At 29.2% G+C, this 24,383-nt stretch overlaps 3 protein-coding genes across 7 annotated transcripts; 1 reads left to right on the top strand and 2 right to left on the bottom strand.

Moving 5' to 3' along the window:
* Positions 1 to 280: 280 nt before the first annotated feature.
* On the bottom strand, positions 281 to 5,437 carry LOC126908506 (syntaxin-17). Of its 3 annotated transcripts, XM_050690642.1 has the most exons (7): positions 5,301 to 5,437; positions 5,149 to 5,241; positions 3,097 to 3,235; positions 2,849 to 3,044; positions 1,865 to 2,088; positions 1,587 to 1,803; positions 281 to 1,100 (listed from the first exon to the last, which is right to left on the bottom strand). In XM_050690642.1, the coding sequence occupies exons 2-7, from the start codon at positions 5,178 to 5,180 to the stop codon at positions 991 to 993; spliced, it is 918 nt and encodes a 305-aa protein (XP_050546599.1). In that variant the 5' UTR covers positions 5,181 to 5,241; positions 5,301 to 5,437; the 3' UTR covers positions 281 to 990. The 3 variants fall into 3 exon arrangements, with proteins under 3 accessions (XP_050546599.1, XP_050546600.1, XP_050546597.1); XM_050690643.1 differs by lacking the exons at positions 5,149 to 5,241; positions 5,301 to 5,437 and adding an exon at positions 3,519 to 3,650; XM_050690640.1 differs by lacking the exons at positions 5,149 to 5,241; positions 5,301 to 5,437 and having other exon boundaries at positions 281 to 917; positions 981 to 1,100.
* On the top strand, positions 5,322 to 22,906 carry LOC126908507 (RNA-binding protein MEX3B-like). 3 transcript variants are annotated; one of them, XM_050690645.1, is made up of 4 exons: positions 5,322 to 5,449; positions 21,444 to 21,596; positions 22,161 to 22,235; positions 22,685 to 22,906. In XM_050690645.1, exons 1-4 carry the CDS (start codon positions 5,356 to 5,358, stop codon positions 22,744 to 22,746), a joined length of 384 nt encoding a protein of 127 aa, XP_050546602.1. In that variant the 5' UTR covers positions 5,322 to 5,355; the 3' UTR covers positions 22,747 to 22,906. The 3 variants fall into 3 exon arrangements, with proteins under 3 accessions (XP_050546602.1, XP_050546603.1, XP_050546601.1); XM_050690646.1 differs by lacking the exon at positions 22,685 to 22,906 and adding an exon at positions 22,513 to 22,641; XM_050690644.1 differs by lacking the exon at positions 22,685 to 22,906 and having other exon boundaries at positions 22,161 to 22,435.
* On the bottom strand, positions 17,433 to 18,647 carry LOC126908508 (uncharacterized). Its single transcript, XM_050690647.1, has 2 exons — positions 18,514 to 18,647; positions 17,433 to 18,450 (listed from the first exon to the last, which is right to left on the bottom strand). The coding sequence occupies exons 1-2, from the start codon at positions 18,635 to 18,637 to the stop codon at positions 18,152 to 18,154; spliced, it is 423 nt and encodes a 140-aa protein (XP_050546604.1). The 5' UTR covers positions 18,638 to 18,647; the 3' UTR covers positions 17,433 to 18,151.
* Positions 22,907 to 24,383: the final 1,477 nt, after the last annotated feature.

The raw sequence follows: 24,383 nt of genomic DNA, 5'->3' as shown, positions 1-24,383 counted from the left end.
TCTCATTAGTCTATTAATGCACAATATGTTCCTTCTAGTAGGTCCAGTTTTGGTTCCTTTGTTCTTGTACCTGTTTCATATTATTATTTTTTGTATTATAAAGGGGCGTGGTAACTTGAATTTTTTTTAATAAATTTAAAATATATTCAAGTACTGTTAGTGTAAGTTATTGGAGAATAAATACTTAAATATAACCTTATCTGTATAATTTTTTCTAAATGTAATTTTATTTTAATAATTTTAATTGAAGAAACATAAAATATAAGAACACATGAGTAGATATCATAATAATGTTGTTTATAATGACTCATATTTAAATTTAAGTAATAATTTTAATGAAATGATACACAATATATTATATTTTAACAAATGGATGTATAGAAAAATTAAAATAAAAATACTAATTGGTCTTATATTCCTCTATATTGAATTAATAATAAAATATTTTTTTAAGATGTGTAACAAAAAAAAAAATGATTTAATTCAACTTAATGAAAACTTTACCTTTATAGTGCCCCTGTCAAAAATTGACTATTTATCCAATTTCTATGTATTATTTTTCTACTCTCTAATTTTTATTGTTCAAAACATTTTAGAAAAATTGGGTTAAATATTAAGTTACCTATGCCTGTATTTAATGAGGCATTAAAGTTATTCACTAAATTTTAAGATTTTATTAAATTTTGTGTATCTTATTTTTATACAACAAGAAACTAATTACAAGAAAATATATTTTAAACATGAGTTTATGTACAAAATAAGTTTATTAACAAAATATATACTTATTTTAATCTAAATAGAATATTTTATAATAATAATATTTAATTTATGTTAATGAATTATATATTAGTCAACATATCACAGTGTGTGATATAATTAGTTTGAAAATCACTTGATCCATTCTGTGGAGTTTTGATCTATGACGCATTCAGAACCAAGTTAATTAATAGTATCAAATCAAATTTCTTACAAACAAATACCTAAAAATAATCACTCTCTGTGAGATTTCAATACAACAGATTGTTTGAGTAATTCATTAGGATCCTTAGTTTCATCATTTACTTCAGATTTTTCTTTGAGTACTTTACCACCTGTAAAACCTGTAGTAAATTTTGTAAATAAATTAAAAGTACTTTTTTAAACTTAAATCATAAATGGATCTCATAACTTATTACTTTTGCCAATTTTTATTAAATAGTTCAAAAAATTGTCATGTAAAATATAAATATTTTTTGGATTAAAATTGTTGTTTAACTAAAGTAAACAACATAAAACAAAAGTTAATAAGATAACTATATGTATAATAAAACTTCAAATTTTAATTTTAAAATATTAATATTTATATTCAGCCAAGTACAATTAAATATTCATATAATTTATTTTGTGAATTTAAGAAAAAGTTTTGGCTTAAATCCAATCTCTAAAATCAAGATATGCAACACTACTAGCATAAATATAAGGTTTGTTGTATTGAATAATTTTAAATTAAAAAAAATGGTAGGTAAAGAGCTGATAGATAAACCAAACCAATATTTTTTAATATTTATTTGAAAATGGTTATGAATTCTATTCTAAAATTTATTTACCTAGAGCAAAACATGTTACAGTGGCAACAACACCGACTTTAATTCCTGCTAAACATCCTAATGGGCCACCAACACATGATCCAATAACTGCACCAATTAAAGGGTATGACATTTTTTTTAACTTTGCTGCTTTCCTTAAGGATTGTTCTGCTTGTTCTACATTTTCTTGAGTAGATTCAACATGCATTTCAATTTGGTTAACATTTTCTTTTTGTTCCTAGAGATAATAAATTCATTAATGATAAGGAAATTAAATAACTCTAACCAGTATTACTCACATTTACAAGTTTACCTAGATCTCTAAACATAACTTGAATATCATTTATATCTCGTTCAACATTTGTAACATCACATTCAATAGCCAACATTCGTTGTTGTTTTTCTTTTTCTGATTGTATCGATAATAATAGTTGTTGTTGTTTATTATCTTCAGATAAATTTGTATTGCTTAAGTTTTCTTCTTCAGGTCTTAAAACAGACCTTTTTTCTTCTAAATCGTCATCTATTAACATTAAATTAAATAATTTATACAATCAAAGCTATTAGAATTACAAATAATTTCTTATTGAAGACAATACTATCAAAATTTAAAAAAAATTCCCATGCTTTCACAAATGGGTAATACTACCAAAAATTTTTTTAAAATTAGTAAACCTGACTCTTTAACTACACACAAGGGCAATTCAAAATAGCAACATTTAAATGAAAAGTTCAACTTAACTACTATATACTAAATCATTTAAATATATATGAAATAAATGGTTACATAATACACAAGTAAAAAAAATTGTTATATTAAACAAAAAATGTTAATTTTTGTGTAAAACTCATTGCATTCTAGGTTATTCAAATTTTCTACTTTTTTTTTTTAAATTATTAATGTCTATAATTTAGGTCAAATAATATAGTCATATAGGACAGAGAATAAATACCCCATTTATCCCTCCCTTTTAAAAAAAAAAAAAAAAATTAAATAAGATTTAATTGTTAATTATTTAAAAAAATTTGAGTACATGCTGTGTTTGACATATTTAATCTTATCAAAAATAAAACACAAACTACAGATTTTCATCAAATCATTTTTTATGATATTGATTTTAAGAATCATCAGTTATCATTTTACTATCTAAACTATTTCGCATTCCTACTTTACTGATTTTTTTTTAATATATAATAAATATTTATTTATATTTAATTTTTAGCGTAAAACTATAGCTGTTAAAGAAATAATTAAAAAATTTTTTATGCAAAATTAAAATTACTTTTAAACATATTAATTGCTACCAAAATATTTTGTCTACTTGGATTCATAAGATTGTCAAATGTTTGTAAATCTGAGTCTGCTACTTGACTACGTAAAGTATCCATCTCTCTGAGAAGAGCTTGAGCACGTTTAATAGATTGTGAAGCTTTTATTTTACTTTGTCGTAAAGTATTTCGATCTTCTAATCTCTTATGCTAAAAAAGGATATTATATTAGTTTAAAAAACAAGAAATTTACTTTTATTACCTTTAATAAATTAGCTTTTAAACTTCTTAAGATTTCTACTTGATGTGGTATAGCATTTTCAATGAAATTTTTCATTGGTAATTCTAAATGTCGTAACCTTTGTTTTGTTAGCCATAAACTTGAACTTTCTGCCATCTTCCTATACAATTTTTAAACACAGCAAATTATTGTCCAAAGCCTAATCGAATTAACAAGTTAAATTCAAGTTATATTTTAATATAATATTTTGGTTTATTCATTGCTTGATAGTGCTTGGTCTAATGATATCATCATCAGCTGTTTTTTATTTTTATGATTGTCTTGTAAACAGTAAAGAAAAAAATAATATTACCAAACTATTTATTACTTGTTCTGTAGTACGCATTTAGATCTTATTTATTAATGCGTGTTAATTTATTAAATGTTATAAAATTATTATTTACTTGATTATCATGAGAACTTTTGTGGCAGATTTGAATATTTGGTTGTTTCTTTTAATTATTGGTAATATATTTATAGCTTTAAAAATGCAAACAAACCAGAATTAATCAAATTAAAAGTAATTGAATTTTTTTGTTTCTTAAAATATATTTGTTATTAAATGAATTTTTTTTTAAGTATGATAAGATTAAATATCTGTATAAATATGTCTAAATATAACATATATATATAATATGAACAACTAACAATATGTACTTCGTTTTTTTTTTTATTTAAGCAATAGTAATTAACTACTTTATAAACATTAAAAAATTATTTTTCGATCTAAAATATTATTGGACAATATTTTCTAATGGTGTGATATAAGAAGAGTTAGAAGGCTTATCCTCTGGGTATATAAGGCTATATCAGTGACCTACACAGGGGTAGAGTTCTAGGATTTTAACCCTCCTCAACACTATTTCAGCTACATAGTGGAGGTAGCAAAGCTAAAATCTTGTATACATAGTACTTACTATGCTATATCTCCTACTACTATTTTTCTACCTATATAGGGTAGTCAGTCTATTACAAAATTACTTTCAAAATAAAAAAAAAACCAAACACAACCTAAAAATTTTTTTGGGGGTTTTTTATTTACACATATTTTTTAATTTATAAATTATTCAATACTTTTACAGTTCATTCCTTATATTTATTAAGTATGTCAACTTAATTTTTTTTATGACAGCATACATATTTAAATAACTTATAAAATAGAAAATGATCTAATTAAAAAAATAACTGGTCAATAACAAATTTGGACCAGTACTTTAGGTGTTATTCATATTTTTATACCTAGATGGGAAGAAGAGTGTGACCGAAAAATAGTTAGTAATAAAAATGATAGCATCTACTCCTTACCTCTAGTCATTAATTTAAATTGTTAGTAACTTCCAAAGTTATTGGGGAAAAAAGTATTATTGATCAGTCATTTTCTCATTTATAAAATAATTAAATATGTATGTTGTCATGAAAGTGTTAAAGCTTTCATGGTTTGTTTTGTTGCTTGAAGTGCTTAACGATGTATTCATGTTTACAGTTGAATTCTGACATTTCGGACTCAACTGTAAACATGGATACATCCTTAAGCACTTCAAGCAATGTATGTCATTTAAAAAGTTAAGTTGACACCCCTGAATTTTTTTATTAATGATATATAAATAAAAAAAAATACATAATAATTGATAAATTAAGAAATGTAATTAAAAATCCTCAAAAACTTGCAAAATTATTTTTATTTTGTAAATAATTGTGGGCTGTGGTGAACAGATCACTCTTATACATGGACAGAGAAAAATTGTAAAAGTTATAATTCTTACATGAATTAAACCTCTCAATTATTGTATGCCCCCTTTTTTATACTTATTTGTTATAATTAAATATTTTTACACAAAATAATAATAATAATCATAAAGATCATCAACAGCCTATCCAGCCACTCTTTTCTAGAGGTCAGGCAGTTGCTTTTAAACCATAGGATACTTAATGTTCTTTTAAATGCAGCTTTTTGCAATACAAATAACTGCAATTATTTGAATGTTGCTAATTATTGTACTTAATAGTGAATGTGCAAATAAATCTTAAGGTGACCTGTATATTTTGGTTAGAAATACATTATTCATCAGTACATAGGCATTGAGCTACTATTCCATGCTACCTAGTTGTAAGCGTCTTTCGTACTTTCTAAAACAAAAATTAAATTTTTTATTTGAAAGGTTATTAAATAAAAAAAAAATACTCACTAAGTTTTTATTTCCAAATAGATCACTGCAAAATATTTGATGATTAATAATCAGAATGTCATCCAACTCTTTAGTAAAGAATTCAGTTTTAATTGGAGGATTGACATTTTTGGGTTATTTAGCTGGAGGAAAACTTGGTTCAATGCTTGGTAAGTTTTTTTATAATATAATAGTCAATGATATTTTATTTTTAAAAATAAATATTAACATTATTGATACTTTTTATAAGTTTTTCTTATAAATGTATTGAGTTTTTTAGCTTATTACAATTAAGCATAAAATTTTGTGATATGGTTAAATGGAAGGCATGTTGTAATTTGATTAATTTTGGACTACATGACATCATGCTGGTGTGAATTAAAGAGATAATTTAGACGGCCTTAAAGTGATGCATTACAGACATTTTAGGGGAGTCTATAACCATGTCACTCTGTGAAAAAAAACGTAAAAATATTATTTAGCCTTTTTTTTATAAATTATGTTAAATACTATGTTTCTCAACCTTTTACTATTGCAACTCTTTGTTGGTTATTAAATTTTTTTAACAATATCTACTTTTAGTACAAGTTTATTTAAATCATATGTGTAACTCTAAACCGCAATATTGCAAATAATTATAAACAAAATTTTTAAAACGTGTATATTTTTTAGTTAGTTTTAGTTATTAGAGAGGTGGACATAATGCCTATGCACTAAGACCTGTTGGTCTATTGTGTACACCTCATACCGAATTGTCTTGATTGTGTTTACACATCTAAGTGTTATTACATTATACCTATCATTGTATAAGGGTGGACTATCAGGGCACCCCCTGTGGATGATTAAAGAGTTTTGTCTTTCTGGCGAAATTAAGTATTTCTCTGGGTCTTGGGTTTTCATATCTTTTTTTTTTTAAGAAAAAGTTTACTCAAATAGTTTGATCTTAGTGTGGACAAAGCTTCACATTTGCACATTATGTGAAATGAGTCTTCCTCTTCTACTCCACGCTTCCTGCACAATGGTGATTCCAATACCCCCATTGCGTAAAGATGTTTAAACAATTGACTATGTCCTGTCAGTAGACCAGTCAAAGTGTTTATTTGATGTCTAGTCATGCTATTGAGATCATCCAGCAATAGGCATATTAGATTGTATAGGTACTACCAAATACTTTCAGATTTTTCTTCAACAATTCTTTAGTAGTGCTATGAACGATTTCTCAGTAAGTCCTACCACTGATTCTGGCCTAACATGGGTGTTCTCTGCTCCTTTCCTAGCTAGAAAGTCAGCTTTTTATTTCCAGTGATGCCGTTGTGTCCTGGTACCCACGCTAGTGTAATTTTGTTGAACCTCGATAGTGATTCTAAAGTTTGGCATGACCCCGAGTCGCTTTGTTATAAACGATGCTCCGCGATTCGTGCTACCTTTATCAGCCGTCACATTACTATGAGTATTTGACTGACCAACATCGCGTGCCATACACCACGGTACAAAGTTCAGCAAATGCCGCACGCCCGACAACGACTCGCCACAAATGATACGTTGAGTCTTCTTCCTGTTGTCAAAGTGACAACGTCGAGGATGTACGCCACCGGCTCTGGACATGCCGTACGACCGGATTCGACGAACCGAACCGCACCCGCGCACCGTCGCCATCAACGCTGCTATTTTTTCGAAGATCATGCCGAACACCGCGTCGAATACCGCGATATTATGCGAAGATTATTATTAACTGTGTTCGTTTTTTTAGGTTTGTTTGTTTGTTTTTAAATAACCTGTTGTTGTTGATAATAAACGGCCCACGGGTTTCTACCCTCAAAACCAGTGTCGACTAAATTAATGCGATGTAACTCGTGTTAAGTTTCCTTGCATTCGAGGACAAGCATTGAATTTACCTAAATTGTTACATAGTGTTTCAGAGACCCTTGACTATCACTTATGATAGTTATATTTCTTTTCTTGTATACCAGCAGGTTTTGAGCTCCTAACAGTATCGCCATCACCTCTGCTTGGAAAACAGAGGGTGTTGTGCCCATTGACATACTGACATTTATTTGAGGCTTTAGACTCCAAATGCCAGCACCTACCTTTCTTAATTTTTTGGATCCGTCTGTATATATTACAAATCCTCTCTTCTCAATAAAGTGGTTAATATTTGTAATATTTATAGAGAATGTTATTCTTAAGAACTGGTTTTATATAGTCCAAGGGGTATTCCAAAAAGTCCTGGTCTATCTCTTTTATTGTTTTACCGTGTTATGCTGTGTCGCTCTCCAAAATCCAAGTTCCTAAGTTGTGGAATCTTATTGCTGTGGCTTTAGCGTGAGCTATAACCTCTAGGTGCAGAGGTGGTAATCCGATTAGTGCCTCTAATGCGACCGTTGGTGTAGTTCTTAATGCTCCAGTGATGGATATGGCAGCCATTCTCTGTATGTAACTAAGTTTTTTCTTAACTATAACGAGTGCTGTTCTGGTCCACCAGACCTGGGCACTATACAATATCATAGGTTTAATCACTGAAGTGTATAGCCAACACTTTATGATATATATGTTATATGATTTATATAACTCTTGGTTTAAGATCCCACGTATTTTCCAAGGCTCTGTTGCAAGTCCACAGTGTGGTCATTGCTTTTTTTTTATTTTTGTCTCAATATGTGATTTTCATTTTAGCTTACCCGGTTTTACCGGGTCCCAACGCGACCCGGTCACATTGAACGCCGTCAGCAACTGATAATATAGAATTAGGAGAGAGAGAATGTATACCACATCCTCCCCTCAATGTATATACAAAAAAATAAATACATTTTTCTATAGAATATTAAATGTTAATCATTATGACAATAATTCATTATACATTATAAAACTTATAAACATTTAATATTATTTTATGACCCATAAAATTAAACATATATTAATTTAAAATATTAAGTATGTCGTTTAGGTAGACATTGTTTCTCATGGGTGCGAAGTTTGCGTTCCTGTGATTTATAGTTATTTTTTGATTCAATACTCTTATTAATACAGGATAAATTGTTTTTATTTCCCCATATTACCCCCTGTTTTAGTATTAAATGTTCTCTAGTCCTACGGTACCTCACTCCATCTTCCCTCGCCAAAATAAAAGACCTCGAACCTACTACTTTACCTTGCATCCATTTTTTTTATGTTATACTCGTAGTCTGTTTTAAATAACACATCATCCCCAACTTGTAACTCTTTAAGATTTTTACTATTTTTATCATGATAACTTTTTTGTTTTTGTTTTAGCTAAAAAATTCATTTTTTATTTGACTTAAGCTTAACTTAGACGGCTCTAATAAATTATTTATTACCGGTAACTTATCTCTCAACTTATGAGACATCAACAATTGAACTGGTGATAACACCAAATCCTCTATTGGTGTGTTTCTATTGTTCAATAGAAATATATTTACACTGCTCTTTTCCTCCTCTGATTTTTTAAAGATTTTTTTACATGTACTCACAGTCTTTTCTGCCTGTCCATTGCTTTTAAGATAATGTGGACTACTATAAATTGATTTAATGTTCCACTCAGTGCAAAAATGTTTAAATTCTAGACTGTTAAAGGGAATATTGTCCGAAACAATCTCATCCGGGCAACCATGAAAAAAGAAAAAAAGGTTTTTATTACCTGTGAAGCAAACTTATCTTTAATTTTTCTAAGGTCAAATCACTTTGAAAAATAATCAGTTACCACTAGATATGACTTCGATTTATACTCTAAAATGTCTGCACGGAATATCATGAATTAACATCGGTAATTTACTATTGTTACTTTTAAATGTATCACATAATTCACAATTATTTACAATTTTTTCGATATCATTATTAATTTCAGGCCAGTAGATTAACTCCCTTGCTCTAGATTTACATTTATTTATAACAAAATAACCTTCATGTAAAACATTTATAACATATGCCCTCATAGCCCGTGGAATGACTATTTTATTATTAAAGAATAACACACGATTTACAACTGTCAAATTTTGTAGAAACTAGACATCTCTCCCTGCATGCTATTATTAATCGGCCAATTATTATTTATACATTCTACAATCATTCTATATTCATTATCAACATATATAGCTTCTGTTAATCTATTTAAATAATCTATTTCCCTGCTCTGTGGTCTACTTGTTAGTGAGGTAGTCTTTGAGGACCAGAGCCACTATTTTGTCATCGGTTACCACATCCCTATAGGTCGGTACTCAATGAGTTTTCTTACATGGAGTTTCTTGTCCCTTGACCTTAGGTTTTTTGAGCTTTGGTTACCTTTGACTTTTCCAAGTCATCAGTTCCCTTATCTCCATCTTTTGGTAGGTTCTTCTGCCCCTCCATGATTGTCCGGTTGTATTGCATCTCTGACTACCGCTCAGTTTCTCAATGGTTACTTTACCTTTTGGCTAATTACCCTGTGACAAGTTAGCAACCCTTTCAAATGGTATGGCTGGGTTAGGGGAAACGTGTGTCTTAAAGAAGAATAATAAGTGAAGTACACTAGTAATTCGGAAATTTGAAATCGTGATATTTTTTAGATTAGTATTGATTTGACAGTGATCACTATTTAAAACAAATCTAAAAACAATTACATGGTTTTTAATTTTAAAGATTGATTACTCATAGAGGACGAATCACTAGAATGTTTTTTTATTTACAAAATTAGAATTAAATATTTAGTTAATATTATTAAAAAAACACGTAAATCTTTTTCTAAAGCTGATTTGTCTCAAAAATAGGTTCTAAAGTTTATTTATGAGATGTACTTTTGTAGCACAGATACGTCATTTGTAGTATTTGTAGTATGTAATTTTATGTATCTTAAATTTCATTTTTATAATTATGATCATATATGTATATGATTTTGTATAATTCTCCCATCCCTATCACTCCTTTTAACCAGCCTTTATAAATATGCGATATTTAGAAGGTGATTCATTTAAGATAAGAAAATCATTTTCTTTGAAACTATTGAAAATCTAAAATTTTTGTAAAGGGAAATATTTGATTAAATTTTTTACGGATAAAAAACATAAAATTTAATTTTCTTACTGAGAACCCATATTTTTACTTTTATGATACAATAGAAAAAAAAAAATTACAAACACTTTTTATTATAATTTTTTTTATCCAATGAACCGTTGACCTATTACAGAATTTAAATAATGCGATGGAAACACTTATGTGTAGATTTACATTAGTGATAAAAAGAGTTAGCAATTTAGTTTCTGAAAAATGTCTGTGGGGCTGTGTTAATGTGTTAATGAAGGAGCCTATCTGGAACAGAAAAAAATATATCGTTCATAATTTCTCGCGATATATTAGACACACTATTTCATGATCCGTTTGTTTAATGAACGTATATCTACATATTGGATCAAAACTGATATGTAGATGAGGTTTGTGATAGAAAAATCTTTGTTGTAGGTCTGAAGAGATTAAATTTTCATTGTTGTGAAATGTTTGAGGTAATATCATGCAGGTTCTATACAGTCAGATTATTACTTTAGGTATTCTATCAATGCTTAAAACTTTATTCATTAATAACAAACGCACAAACTTAAATATGAAACTACTAATGTATAAATCCCTCATCAAACCCATTTGGACTTATGGATTCCGATTATAGGGAAATGCCCAAAACTCAAATTTAAACCAAATACAGTCATCTCAAAATATTACATTAAGAAAATTAACTAACTCGTCCTCTTACGTATTTTTTTTTATTGCATATGGCATGGTATTGGTGTACAAAAAACCAAAAAGTAAAACGGAATACAATAAAATAAAAAGTGATAACGGATTAATATAAATAAATACATAAAATCAATAAATAAAATAAAATAAACAAATAACAAATAAACTATTATTTAATAAACTATTTTTTATAGATAAAAAAGCTATAATGTAACAATTATAAAATGTCATAAGCGTATGGCGAGGTTACGCAGCCACTTTAACGCTTCTTATCGCCTTTATTTAGACCTGATGTTCCTCCATTGAACTTTGTTTCCGGGCATTCCTCAACAATGTGCCTAATAGTTTGGATCTGGCCACAGTTACAGAGCGGAGAATCCACCATATCCCATTTGTGCATCAGATAATTGCACCTTCCCTGTCCGGTTCTTACATGGTTTAGGGCAATCCATGCTGCGCAGGGGAATCCGAAGCCTGGGACTATTTGGGTTGGATTACTTATGAGGTGGTTATTCGGTACTACTCCATCCTTCCAATGTGAATTCCATAAGTCTCCTTCTGTATTTGTACTATTTTTTAACGTCTATATACGATTTCTGGATTTTAATCTTTTGTTTGATGCGTTAACAAGTCATCATAGATTGGAAGACTTGGAGAGTTTTGTATTTTCTCAATCATCTTTAGCGCTGCTCTGTGCCTACGCACCTCTGGTTGGGCTATATGTGAGAGTACTGGTAGCCGTTCTAACTTAGTTGATTTGACACATCCTGATATAAATCTCATTGTACGATTTAGTTATGCGTCAACATTTTTAGTGTGAGTACTCCTAGCCCACACGGGGCGCAGTATCTGCAACGCTGTAAACTAATGTCAAGGATGAAATTCGTAGGACGTTAGCCCTACATTCCCAGGTTGTTCCTGCCAGTTTGCTAATGATATTATTTCGTGTTTTAAACTTGTCTTTTACCCTTTCTAGATGTTGTTTAAAAGTTCTGAAAAGATCAGAAAAGATCTGTCAAGCTTAATGCCTAGGTATTTTGGTGCATTTTCGGTCGGTATATAATTACCATCCACTACCAGATTTATTTTCCTGTTCGCTTCTCTGTTGCTTAGGTGGAAAACAATGGATGCTGACTTACCCGGGTTAAGAGTAAGATGCCAGGATTTAAAGTATGAGTGTACTTTAGCTAAGTCCTGGTTCAATATATTTTCCACCTCTTCAGATGATTCCGCTTGGGCTACTAAACCCACGTCGTCCGCGTAAATAAATTTCCTTGATATAGTGCTTGTTATATCGGCTGTATAGGCATTGAATAAAATTGGAGAAAGGACAGATCCCTGGGAGAGACATTTCTGGAGGTATTTATATTTGCTTACATTTCCGTTTAGGTGTACTCGGAAAAGACTCCAGCCTTCTCTACTAGAATGTGTGAAATCTAAATTATTCATGGTCTCTATCCACCTCTTCCTACGTTCTTCGCCTAACAGACTAATCCAGCGGTTTGCATTGACCTTGGTACCATCCTTTTCATACTCATTGAGAAGGGTATCGCATTCCTTCGTCCTTCAGGGAGTATAGCTATGCCTGTCCTCTAGGTATTGATTTTTTAGTCGCTGTTTTTAGGAGTTTTACGAATCTAGTGTAATTTGCTGTCTCAGGTTTTATTCAGTTTATGTTTTCCTCGACATATTTTGAAAAAGCATACCAATCCGCTTTTCGTAAATTCCATCTTGGCATGAGTGGTTTGTCAATCGTCGGTATTATAATTCCTACGGATACGATTACGGGGCAGTGTTGACTTCTGGGGAATTTGTTTTTTATTACGCGATTTACACTAAGTGGTAGACCTTCGTACACGAAACATAAATCCGGAGATGTTTTCGTGCCCCATCTTCCACATACAAATGTGTCCCCCTGCTTAGCATTATAGATCAACTTAAATTGGTTTGTGGCAGCCCAGTTAGAGAGTAATTCTCCATCTTCATTTTTGGCCGTATATCCCCATTCTGTGCTGTGGAAGTTAAAGTTTTCAACACATATTGAAGGATGCAGTCACACTTGTAATACCATTGACGTCCAGTTGCACGATGGGGGTTTGTATACATTGTATATGGTCAATTTACCAATACGGATATCACACGTGTGTTCGTTTCCTTCGACATTTATAACGTCAAGTGAGGTTATCTTATTCTTGTTAATATAAGTTGTCAATCCATGCCTCCTGTGTCCAATGTAGGTTCACCATATGGAAACCGTCGATTCGAAATTGGTTTGTTTCACTTTCTGGTACATGGGTCTTTTGAATAGCTATAACATCTGTATCAGGGAAAAGCTTGTATATTATATCGGCTTTAGATCTAGTTAATCATTCCACGTTAATTTGTACTATCTTTATGTTGTTATCTGTGCCTGCCTTACATATAGTGTTACTTAGTTTACTATTGTCTTAGTATTTTTTTGGTTTTGAAATTCTCTTATATATTTTTTTGTTTTTATTTTTTCCAATCTCATGGAAAGCATGATTGTCATAGAGATAGCCCTGAAAAAGGCTGTTTACACCAATAAGGCCGGGAGTTCTTTCGACATTCGGCCACCTAGTTTGTGCTGTTTGGCTTCGTGTTGTTGACATTGTTGGGCGAGATTTCGAAAAGACGCAGTGACCCTTAAATATTATTAACAGTACTAATAATAATAATCACTTAAAAGTGTCATCAATAGATGGCTTCTTTTATTAAGTATTCATGTTGTATTTTTATTTTTAGCTAATACTCTTATTCTACCCATCTAAAACAGTTTGCGTATATTTTGAGAGGTGACGACTTGGGCCACGCAAGGGATTGTGTAGTCGCCACCCTCATGACTCCCTTGCAAAAGGAAAATCGGGTCAACCACTTAGGCGAGGGTCTTGATCATAAAAAAAACAACCGGACCATAAGTGGATTAAAAAAAAAACAAAACAAAAAATAAACTAATAATATTAAACAATATTATTATAATAATAATATTTAAACAATAATATTTATATATTGTAATAATATATAAAAAATTATATGTATATATATACTAAGATATAAAGTGTTGTCGTATACTATAATACGCTGTACCTTGTAAATATAACAAAATATGTTTGTTTGATGTCACCAGTGGTGGACATACTTTAGTATGTCGAAGACCGTTACGTTAAAACTAGAGAGAATTATTTAAAGGTAAAAAAAATAAGATACACGTGAATATTGAAGATATTCGCGCAATAAAAAGATTTTTGTTGATTTAGAAAATTAAGGGGACTTTATTAAATTATTAGAGTTAAGTTAATAGTGGACAAAACCTGAAGGCAAAAACCACTCTGAAAATAAAGGGACAAGAGAGAGAAAAAAAATTTAACCTACAACTATTAAACATTACACGTGAAGTGTCTTTCGCATCGGAACAAGTCCGTGTACTCCGGGCGCGGCGGATAATTTTTGTAATCTTTTACTTGGGCACTGCGGGAATAATATATATATATATATATATATGTATGTATGTATTAAATATACATGACACACCACTGACCAATAACCTTATAAATATTAATACTAGATAAAGTTTATATACATTTCATAAAAAAAATAAATTTAAAACAGAAAAGGCTCAATACATTACATTACATTAAATAAAAACAATACGATACCCAGTCCCGGAGGGGACTCATCTGAAGATGGGGATCTCGGCCCCAGAAAATGGCCGACGCCTTACAAAAATTAGTACATGATTTTACAAAACGACACACACGAAAAAAAATTAATATTGGCTGTACGCACACAGCAACAAAATACCACAACGGTAATTCAAAGGGAAGCGAAAAAAATTTTTGTTACACAACGGGCGAGACACAACGACGACGACGATTACGTTTGGGAAAGGGTATCGGCTTAACAATTTACAAAATATAAAAAAGATAAGTGTATTAACAATATTAAAATTATAGAGGTTTTGACAGTGGTGGCCAGTGTATGTGTCATATAGGGAACGATTATTAAACTGATAAAGAATATTGTGTGTATAGCGTTCACCTTGACAGCAACAGTACAGTTTTCTGATTACACGGCCGGATATAACGTACGCGCGCCCAATAGCAAAGCAAAACAGTAAATCTATCTATACCATAAAAATTCACATTTTGTCACGTTACAATTTATTAATAAAGAAAAAATAAATTGTACAAAATTTGGAGATGATTGGTCAACTCTAAGACGTGCCCCAAGGGTGTTAAAAATAACCCCCCAAAGGTGATTTTTTAGTTTTTTTTGTCTATCTCAAAAACTTTAGTTTTTGCGAAAAAGTTTATTTGTATTTTTTTGTAGGTATACAATTAAAAAATTTATATACAAGAGTTTTTGAAAAGTTCTTATTTAGCGATAAAAAAATAAAAACGTATATGTTCTATTCTTACCGTTAAAATTGTTAATTTATAAATAGTTCATTGTATAAACAAAAAAAAATTTATTTAACCGTTGTTTTTAATTTAATTTTCTATACATTTTTAATTCGATATTTTTTCTATTATTTACTATTCAAAACCTACAATTTTTTTAATTTTAATTAAAAAAAAATACATCAGAGTAAAATTAATACCGTCTCAGCTTCACATTGAAGCTAAAATAATGTTAACTTATAAATTTATATACAATCAGAAACTATATAAACTTGTAATAAAAATACATAATGAACGAATATTATTTAACTCTTTGATTGACAATTCAAATTGGCCCCGAAACAAAAAAATTTTCAAACAATAAATGGCCTTGGCCATCCAACGAGCATGATGGATTGGGCCAGGAATTTTAAAATAAATTCCATGCATATGTTAGGGCGTGATATTTTATACTTACCATGCAGACATCACATTTATAAAATTATATTGAAAAGTGTTTTTGAAGTAAAATTTAATACGTCATCTGAACCAGATGTTCCTATTTTCAATAAATTCCAATAACCTTGGCAAAATACAAATAAAACAAATTACTTAAGTGGAACAGAAGATACTGTTATTTTAGAAAAATTAAAAACAAAAAAAGACGATATTTTGAAATTTAGTTTTGTATATAAATTTTTTATAGAAAAATTGTATACCTACAAAAAAATACAAATAATCTTTTTCGCAAAAACTAAAGTTTTTGAGATAGACAAAAAAAACTAAACAATCACCTTTGGGAGGTTATTTTTAACACCTTTGGGGCACGTCTTAGAGTTGACCAAACATCTCCAAATTTTGTACAATTTAATTTTTCATGTATTCGAATAATTCTAGGGTGTGGCACTTTGTAATTCTTAAATTTTATAAATAAGGGATACTCTAATATATATATATTCCGTGCTATTTTTATAATTTTACAACAGCGAGCAACTAATTTACCAAAATAACTACATTAATTCTAGTAGATGGAAAATTAAATTCGCAGAAAGGAATTATATCTAAAAAAATCAACAGTTTTGCCGGCCGTGGCGACCCTAGGCTATAGCCTAGTTAGTCTAGTCCTAAATCCAGCCCTGGGTGACGTGGCATAGTTGGGTTAAGTATAATAATATCTGACAGTGATTAAAATCACTACCATAAAAAACGCTTCGATGAAAATCTTTAGTAGTGTTTAATTTTAAAAATTGGTGGATTATTCCAAAAGTTAATTGATCTGCTATTTCCTTATTTATATCCTGATTAAAATAAAGTATGTCGAATGAAAGATGTATATAAATACTACTTCTCATGAAAAAATTGTATTGATCCATACACTTTTCAAAAAGTTATAGCATAATAAAGTTAAAAATGTAAAATACAAAATCATGAATTTTCAAACAAAAATAGCAGCATTCGGTAGCCATTTTCACCGCGAAGACAAAATTAAGTCCGAAATTTTTCTTTTCCCTAATAAAGTATATTATTTTAGCTTTAGTTTAAGATATCTATAAAAGTGTCACACTTTAAGTAAAATTAGCGATTTTTAAATTTGTAATTTTTTTGGAGATTTCCCCACACACACAAAAAAAAATACATCACAGTAAAACCAATACCTTTTCAGCTTCGCAACGAAGCTAAAATAAAATAAAAAATAAGTACATGGTAAAATTAATACCCTCTCAGCTTCGCAACAAAGTTATGAGAAGTTATGTTATGAGAAAAAAATAGGTCTTTAACCTAGTAAATTTGTTGGCAACTAGGACTAAAATTGATTAAAGTATTATATGCTTCGCTCTGGCATTTTTTATAGACAGCTCTATAAAAAATTGTCGAATTGTTTAGAATATTATGACTTATTTTAATAGGAATCTTATTCCTCTAAATACTGTATGAATAAATAAACAAAATATTATAGAAAACTCTATGTATTTTTAACAGTAAAGAAAAATATTTAGTCGTGATAATATATTTAATTTGTAATATATATATATATATATATATATTAGGGTGTCCCTTATTTTGAAAATTTTGGAAATTCTTCGGGCTCACCCCCCAAATTTGTGTGTATACATATAAAAAGTGGCTACAAAAAATTTCAGGCCGATCAGATAAGTTTAACCCGTGCCGACTTGGGGTTGAAAATCGGCCAAAAGGGGTACTTTTTTAGTTTTTAGCAATTAACTCGTAAATTAGCACTCTCACAAAAAAAAATATTAAAACTAAATTGTAGATCTAATTGTTTTGTATAAATTAAGTCCTTACAGTTTTTCTTTTAAATCCATTAGTTTTCTAGAAAAATGTCAAAATACATAATATTTCGTAAAATTGCCGAAATTAGCATATTTACGAATATTTTATCATATATGACGAACCATATGTGATACGACCTAATGTTTCATACAAAAATTGTTTAAAATTAAATTTTACGAAATAAAAGTATTAAGTACAAATTTCATTGAACCGATCGTTTTATTGCTATAGCTGAATTAACTCGATCATATTACGATTTTTACTAAATATATGAATTTTATTGCTTAATTTAAATATATTTCCTTTATATTGTAAAGTGATGTATTTGTTTGACTTAAACTCATAATGATACTTACTTCTCAATATTATTGTATAAATTAAAAAAAAGTTACTATATAAAATACAAAATGTTAAATTCAAAATAATTCACAAATTATAACAAAAATATACATTAAAAACTATGTTTTAATGTTTTTTTGTTGCAATTAGGATATAATATTCTATGCTCTTGAACACACAGTGTAAAAGTAACTCAGCTTTTTCATCGTTTACAGTTAAACTTTCATGGAAATCTTCCATTACCTTAACCGCTTTATCTGCAGAGTCATTTACTACTTTAAGTGAACATACAATTTCTTTTTCGTGTAAATAAAAATTATCAGTATTCCAATTACTTGGATCCAAATTTAAAAAATTAGTATTGATATCGAATCGTTTGAAAAATTTCATACTGCTTTTTGACAAAAAAGAAGCTACAGTTTTTCCTAAAAAAAAATATCAATCACTCAATAGTCATCAAAAAATAAAGATATCAAAAATTATTATACCTGAAAATGATTTGTCAATATGACTCGATGAAAGAATAAAACGTTTACTAGGGTTTATTATTGACTCATTATTAAGGGATACAACCATTAATTTTTTTATTTCGGTTGAAATGGAATCGTCCATTTCCCAGAAAATATTACACTCTCGAATAGTCAATACTGCTTTTGTTCTTATAGTAAGATTAACAATTCTTAGGTTATAAAAAAAAACTTTTAGAACTTGTCCAATGGATGGAAGTTTTGAACCTAAAATTTGAGTAGTCAAAGACCCTATTAAAAATATTTTATTGTCATTTCTTAATACTACGGACATTTTTACGTAAACTAAAAGAAAAACACAATAGGAAGCAGTTCAACTTAATACGCGATGTGAGTGACTAAAGTGGTATAAGTATAAGTTCACTACATCTATTGCTGCGATTTGTAATAAATTTACGATTTCCAGAGTTATTTATAATTTAAAAATAATAACAATACATTAATTCAGTCATACCATAGTATTATCGCCGTACTTGTACGATAAGTGTTGTAATAAACCAGATGATAACTAACAGAATCTAGCATTAAAATTCATATATTTAGTAAAAATCGTAATATGATCGAGTTAATTCAGCTATAGCAATAAAACGATCGGTTCAATGAAATTTGTACTTAATACTTTTATTTCGCAAAATTTAATTTTAAACAATTTTTGTATGAAACATTAGGTCGTATCACATATGGTTCGTCATATATGATAAAATATTCGTAAATATGCTAATTTCGGCAATTTTACGAAATATTATGTATTTTGACATTTTTCTAGAAAACTAATGGATTTAAAAGAAAAACTGTAAGGACTTAATTTATACAAAACAATTAGATCTACAATTTAGTTTTAATATTTTTTTTTGTGAGAGTGCTAATTTACGAGTTAATTGCTAAAAACTAAAAAAGTCCCCTTTTGGTCGATTTTCAACCCCAAGTCGGCACGGGTTAAACTTATCTGATCGGCCTGAAATTTTTTGTAGCCACTTTTTATATGTATACACACAAATTTGGGGGGTGAGCCCGAAGAATTTCCAAAATTTTCAAAATAAGGGACACCCTAATATATATATATATATAATAACACTCTTTTAAGAACAGTAATTCATAATTTCTACAGATTAAAATGAGAAAAAATTAGTCACATTATGGTGTATTTCAAACTCCAAGCTTTTAGGAATTAAATTTTTTAAATAGCCTTACAGTTTCTAATAACTTTGATGATATGTCTAGGTATAATTAAATCATCATAGGATAAATGATGTATCCTTGTTGGTTTTTAATAATTATATTATTGTTTTTATTCTAAATTAAATTGTGTTGTAGTTGAATCAAGTTCATTCTATATTTTTGAGCAACATTTTTTAAGAGAGAAACTACCTTATAAATTCCTTATCATTGATTTGTGGTGTATTTGTTTGTTTGAAAGTAATGTCTGGATTTATTCTTAAAATCAACATTATACCCTATAAGAGGCGTTTAAATGTATTTGGTGATTATCTAATCTACCTGTTGCACTCAATTGAGAAAATTGAATTTTTGAGCACATTTTGGTATATTTTGCTTGTTAAAAGTTACTTTAACCCGTTTTGATAAGTATTTTACAAAGAGCTATGTCACGGAATCATATGACCCACTCCTATTTTTTCGATGTTTTATAAACTCTATAATTTATAAATCTTGGATTTTAATGACTTGTCTAGAAAAATACGTATTAGTACGAAGGAATTGATTATACTATCGTAGAAGATAAACGTGTGAACGAATCATTAGAACAATTCGGATTTGTCGTAACACAGTAAAGAAAATGATAAAAGGTAAATGTGCAACTATGTGTACGAAGATGAATATGAGGAGGTGCTGCCTGCTGTCTAGGTATTCACGTGCGTGTTGTCGTACAGCAGTCACCGTGCTCGGCTGACACTCCGGGTTAGCTGTGGGTGTCGAAAGGCTGTTGTTATAGGAAGGGAGAATAAGAGTAACACCTAGGTATGAGGTGCAGACGAAGTGCAAGACACAAGTACTCTGAAATGTCGAGGAAAAGAGTATATAGGTTAGAAAAGGAATAAACAAAGACTTTACTTTAAACAGTAAGCCGGACAGCGACAACCGAGTACTGAGACTGATGAATGACACAAGGCACTGGAGTCGACTGACCACGATGGTCAGGTCTATTGGGTTTTTATAATAATTACACCTATTGCCGATTTGGCAATAAATATTATTTGTTAATTCACCAGTCTCAGGCAGCGGATGTGCTGTCTGTATTTTATTAAAATAATTCTCACGATTATGAAAACGTGACACCATCACAGATTGTTTGATTGATTCGAAATTCCCATCACTAATGTATCCTCCTATTCATTCTTTTGTTTGACTACTTAATAAGTTTTAACGCTAAACTAGCGAATGAAAATATACAGATTTTGAATATAAAAATAGATCATAGTACTTTTCAGTTTCATTTAGCCTTTTAATTTCAATTTTGATATTGAATTTTATCGATAATATAGATTTCAAGACCAGTTTTTAATAAAAGTTTTAAACAATTAATTGTATAAATGAAAAATCGATAGGTTTAGCCACCTCCCAGGTTAGAAATTATACAAAAAAATTTGCTGTCTTGGTTTATCAATGATTATATCTGTGATATTTTTTAAAACACCCGTTAAGTCATGAAAATCAAATATATTATGATATATTACATTTTGAAAACTAGCCACAGATATTTAATATTTAATTAAAAGTTTAAACTTAAATTGAAAATTAAATATTTTAAGATTGTTATGAACATATTAAAATAGTGGTTTCACATATTAATATATTTATATTGTATATATAGGCAATTTTTATTTGAATTTGAGTAAAAATTAACCTATAATTTATATTTAAAAATTTATTAGGTGCTGCCATTGGAACAGTAGTTTGTACCATCTTTAATCAGGATACTGTATTTAATGATCATCAACTTTATTCTAATTATCCTGATTATACTATTGATACAACTTCGAAAACTAATGTGTCAGAAAGACAAAAACATTTGGAATCTAAAAGAAGTAAGTTTTTAAAAATAAAAATTACCCACAATTAAAATCAACTAATTATTTAAATTTTAAAAGTAAAAATATTCAATAAAAAATTATGAATCAAATTGTGTTATTACTAGATGACTACTATAAATGAGCAATAGTATCTCATTTTCTTTTTTTTTTAAGTAAAATATTTTGTTATTGATGAATATAATAATATAGGTAAAAAAAAAGTCTCATAAAACCTTAACCTAAAATACTATTGCTGACTCCTTAAAAAAGTGATTTTCATTCGCATTGGCGTACAATTGGAGGATTCTTTAGCCTTGTCCCAAAATTTTTTAAAAATATTGTGTGTATTGTTATATAAAAATATATTTAGTGCAAGGTAAAAATCAATTTATTTCTTCTAAATTTTTCTCATACTTTCGTCTAAGTAAAACTCAACAAAGGATAGGTTTGAGTTACACTATATTATATTTTTAAAAATGGTAACTAATTTTTGCTTATTCATAATAAATTTGTTGCATAAAAAAAACTATACATTTGGTTATGAAAGTCACAATAATTTTACATTTTTTTACGTTACAGGAAATGGATCAATTAAAATTTCTATATGCTCGATATGCCTAGAAGAGTTTATTCCTTCTATTGTTTTGATTCCATGTAAGCATTCATGTTTTTGTGAAGACTGTTTTTTAAATGTTCAAAAAAAAAAAGTTACAAAATGTCCTGTATGCAGAGAATTAATATTTGAATTTAGAAATATTAGTTCATAATATTATACTAGTTAACACTCCTTATTTATAATATTTATAATGTAAATATATCTACTAATTCACTAATATACTCGTTTTACTAACCAATTTAAAATAAATAATTTCTCTTAATCATTTTTTGTAGTTAAAATTAAATAATTTTCAATGTGTTTGTTTAATTTTAGTTCCATTCCAAAGAAGATACGTTTGCAATTATTTTTTCTCTCTTAATTAAACGTTCACACTAAATTTTAAAATAACTATACAAATGAAACAACTAGAATTTTTTTTTAAATAGTTAATAAAAATTTACATAGTTTATTTCCAAATAAACAACTTTTAATAATTTATTTTTAGTATTAACAAATCAACCAAATTTTAGCCAACAACCAGGCTGTCGCGGCAATATTGATTACTGACTGTCATGATTATTAGTTGGAAATAACTATTGTATAAAAATAACAAAAGAAATTAAATTTAATATGTATAATATGAATATAAGCATAATAATAATTGTATTCAATTAAGCTAAACAACGTTCTACCTAATCAGAAAAATAAATTGTACTTAGAACTATAATATTTTTTAACAAATAGAAATTTAATTTATACCATATAGATATGAAAATTTCGCAATATTAAGTTAAATTATACAAAACAATAAACTGTATTAAAACTAGTTATACATAAACACGTAGTTACTGTCAGGGGCGCCAGAACTATTTTTTATATGGAGGCAAAAATTTAATGACTAAAACTCGGTCCCCTTGGTTGTTACTAAGCTAAAAAACGGATTAAGCGCTATTTTTTGAAGGATTTAGTGATCACATAAAAGAAATCTGGTAATTTATAAATTTAACTCTCAATAATATATATTATTAGCTTCGATGCGAAGCTGAGAAGGTATTAATTTTACCATATGTTTATTATTGTTTTTTTTTTGTGTCTGTTACTACTTTTTTTCAGCTATCATTGGACCAATTTTTCAAATCGGTTGATCAAAAGATCACAAATCGTATCTAGTTGAAGACAATACCCTCAAAAATTAAACATTTTTCCTGGTTTCCCGTAAATGTGATAATCCCCCAAAAATTACGATTTTTAAAATCAGAAAATGTCCATTTTTAGATTGAGTTTAAGTTTTAGATCCTCGATTTTGTGAGCTACTGTTCCCAGTTGATCTTACGATTCCTGGTCTGCATTTGTTGACATTGCCGTCTCTTTGCTAGTAGACGGTTCATCAAGTGTCCCGTTGTGTTCGCATTGAGACTTTTAAGTTGGACGATTCATCTGCAAAGAGCAGCCAGTTCACGTTCTTGTTCCGACAGGTTGTCCGTAGGATCCCTGTTCGTTCCAAATTCGTTAAATAAAGGTCCATCACATCAGAGCTCGATACTGTGATAATACTGTATACTTTATGGAGCGCCAGGTGTCAGAGGATTCCAATGGTCATTTTACCTTTCGGTTAAATACCCTATGACAAATTAGCAACCCTATCACTTTGTATGGCTGGGTTAGAGGGGCCTATTCACTGTTAGCAAGTAGGTATGTTTAGGTCCCAACTAACAAGAGTCATGACCGGCTAAGAGCAGTGATATGTGTTGCCATGCCCACTGAATTAACTTGGGTCCGCAGGGTTGTTAAGCTTGTGATCCTTACGGACCCCCTTGCGGGTGTCCGTAGAACCTAAGTCACCGAAGTCACGTTAAGGATCATAGGGTCTAGATCTATTATGGTTAAATTAAAACAGTTAGATAGTTTTCATAGCTCTTAGCTTTATTGCATCAGAGAAAAATTCTTGCATTACTCTCTGGAAAATAATGTTATTAAGAAAAAGACTGGTCGATAACTTTTGGACCAGTATTTCAGAAGTTATGAATATTTTTATGACATATTATCTAGGAGAAAGAGCAGCGGGCCACAACAGTATCAGCAGCCCTAGACCTCATCTCTAGTCATTACTTTAAATTGAACTAAAGTAGATTATTCCTTTAGAACGGAGTGCTTTGAATGTCATAAAAATAACTTTTCCAGTCAAACTATTTATAGTTATCATT

Source organism: Daktulosphaira vitifoliae, unplaced genomic scaffold (genome assembly GCF_025091365.1).
Source record: "Daktulosphaira vitifoliae isolate Bord-2020 unplaced genomic scaffold, ASM2509136v1 Scaffold_5, whole genome shotgun sequence".
NCBI lineage: Eukaryota > Metazoa > Arthropoda > Insecta > Hemiptera > Phylloxeridae > Daktulosphaira > Daktulosphaira vitifoliae.
This window is presented reverse-complemented; position numbering and strand designations above follow the sequence as displayed.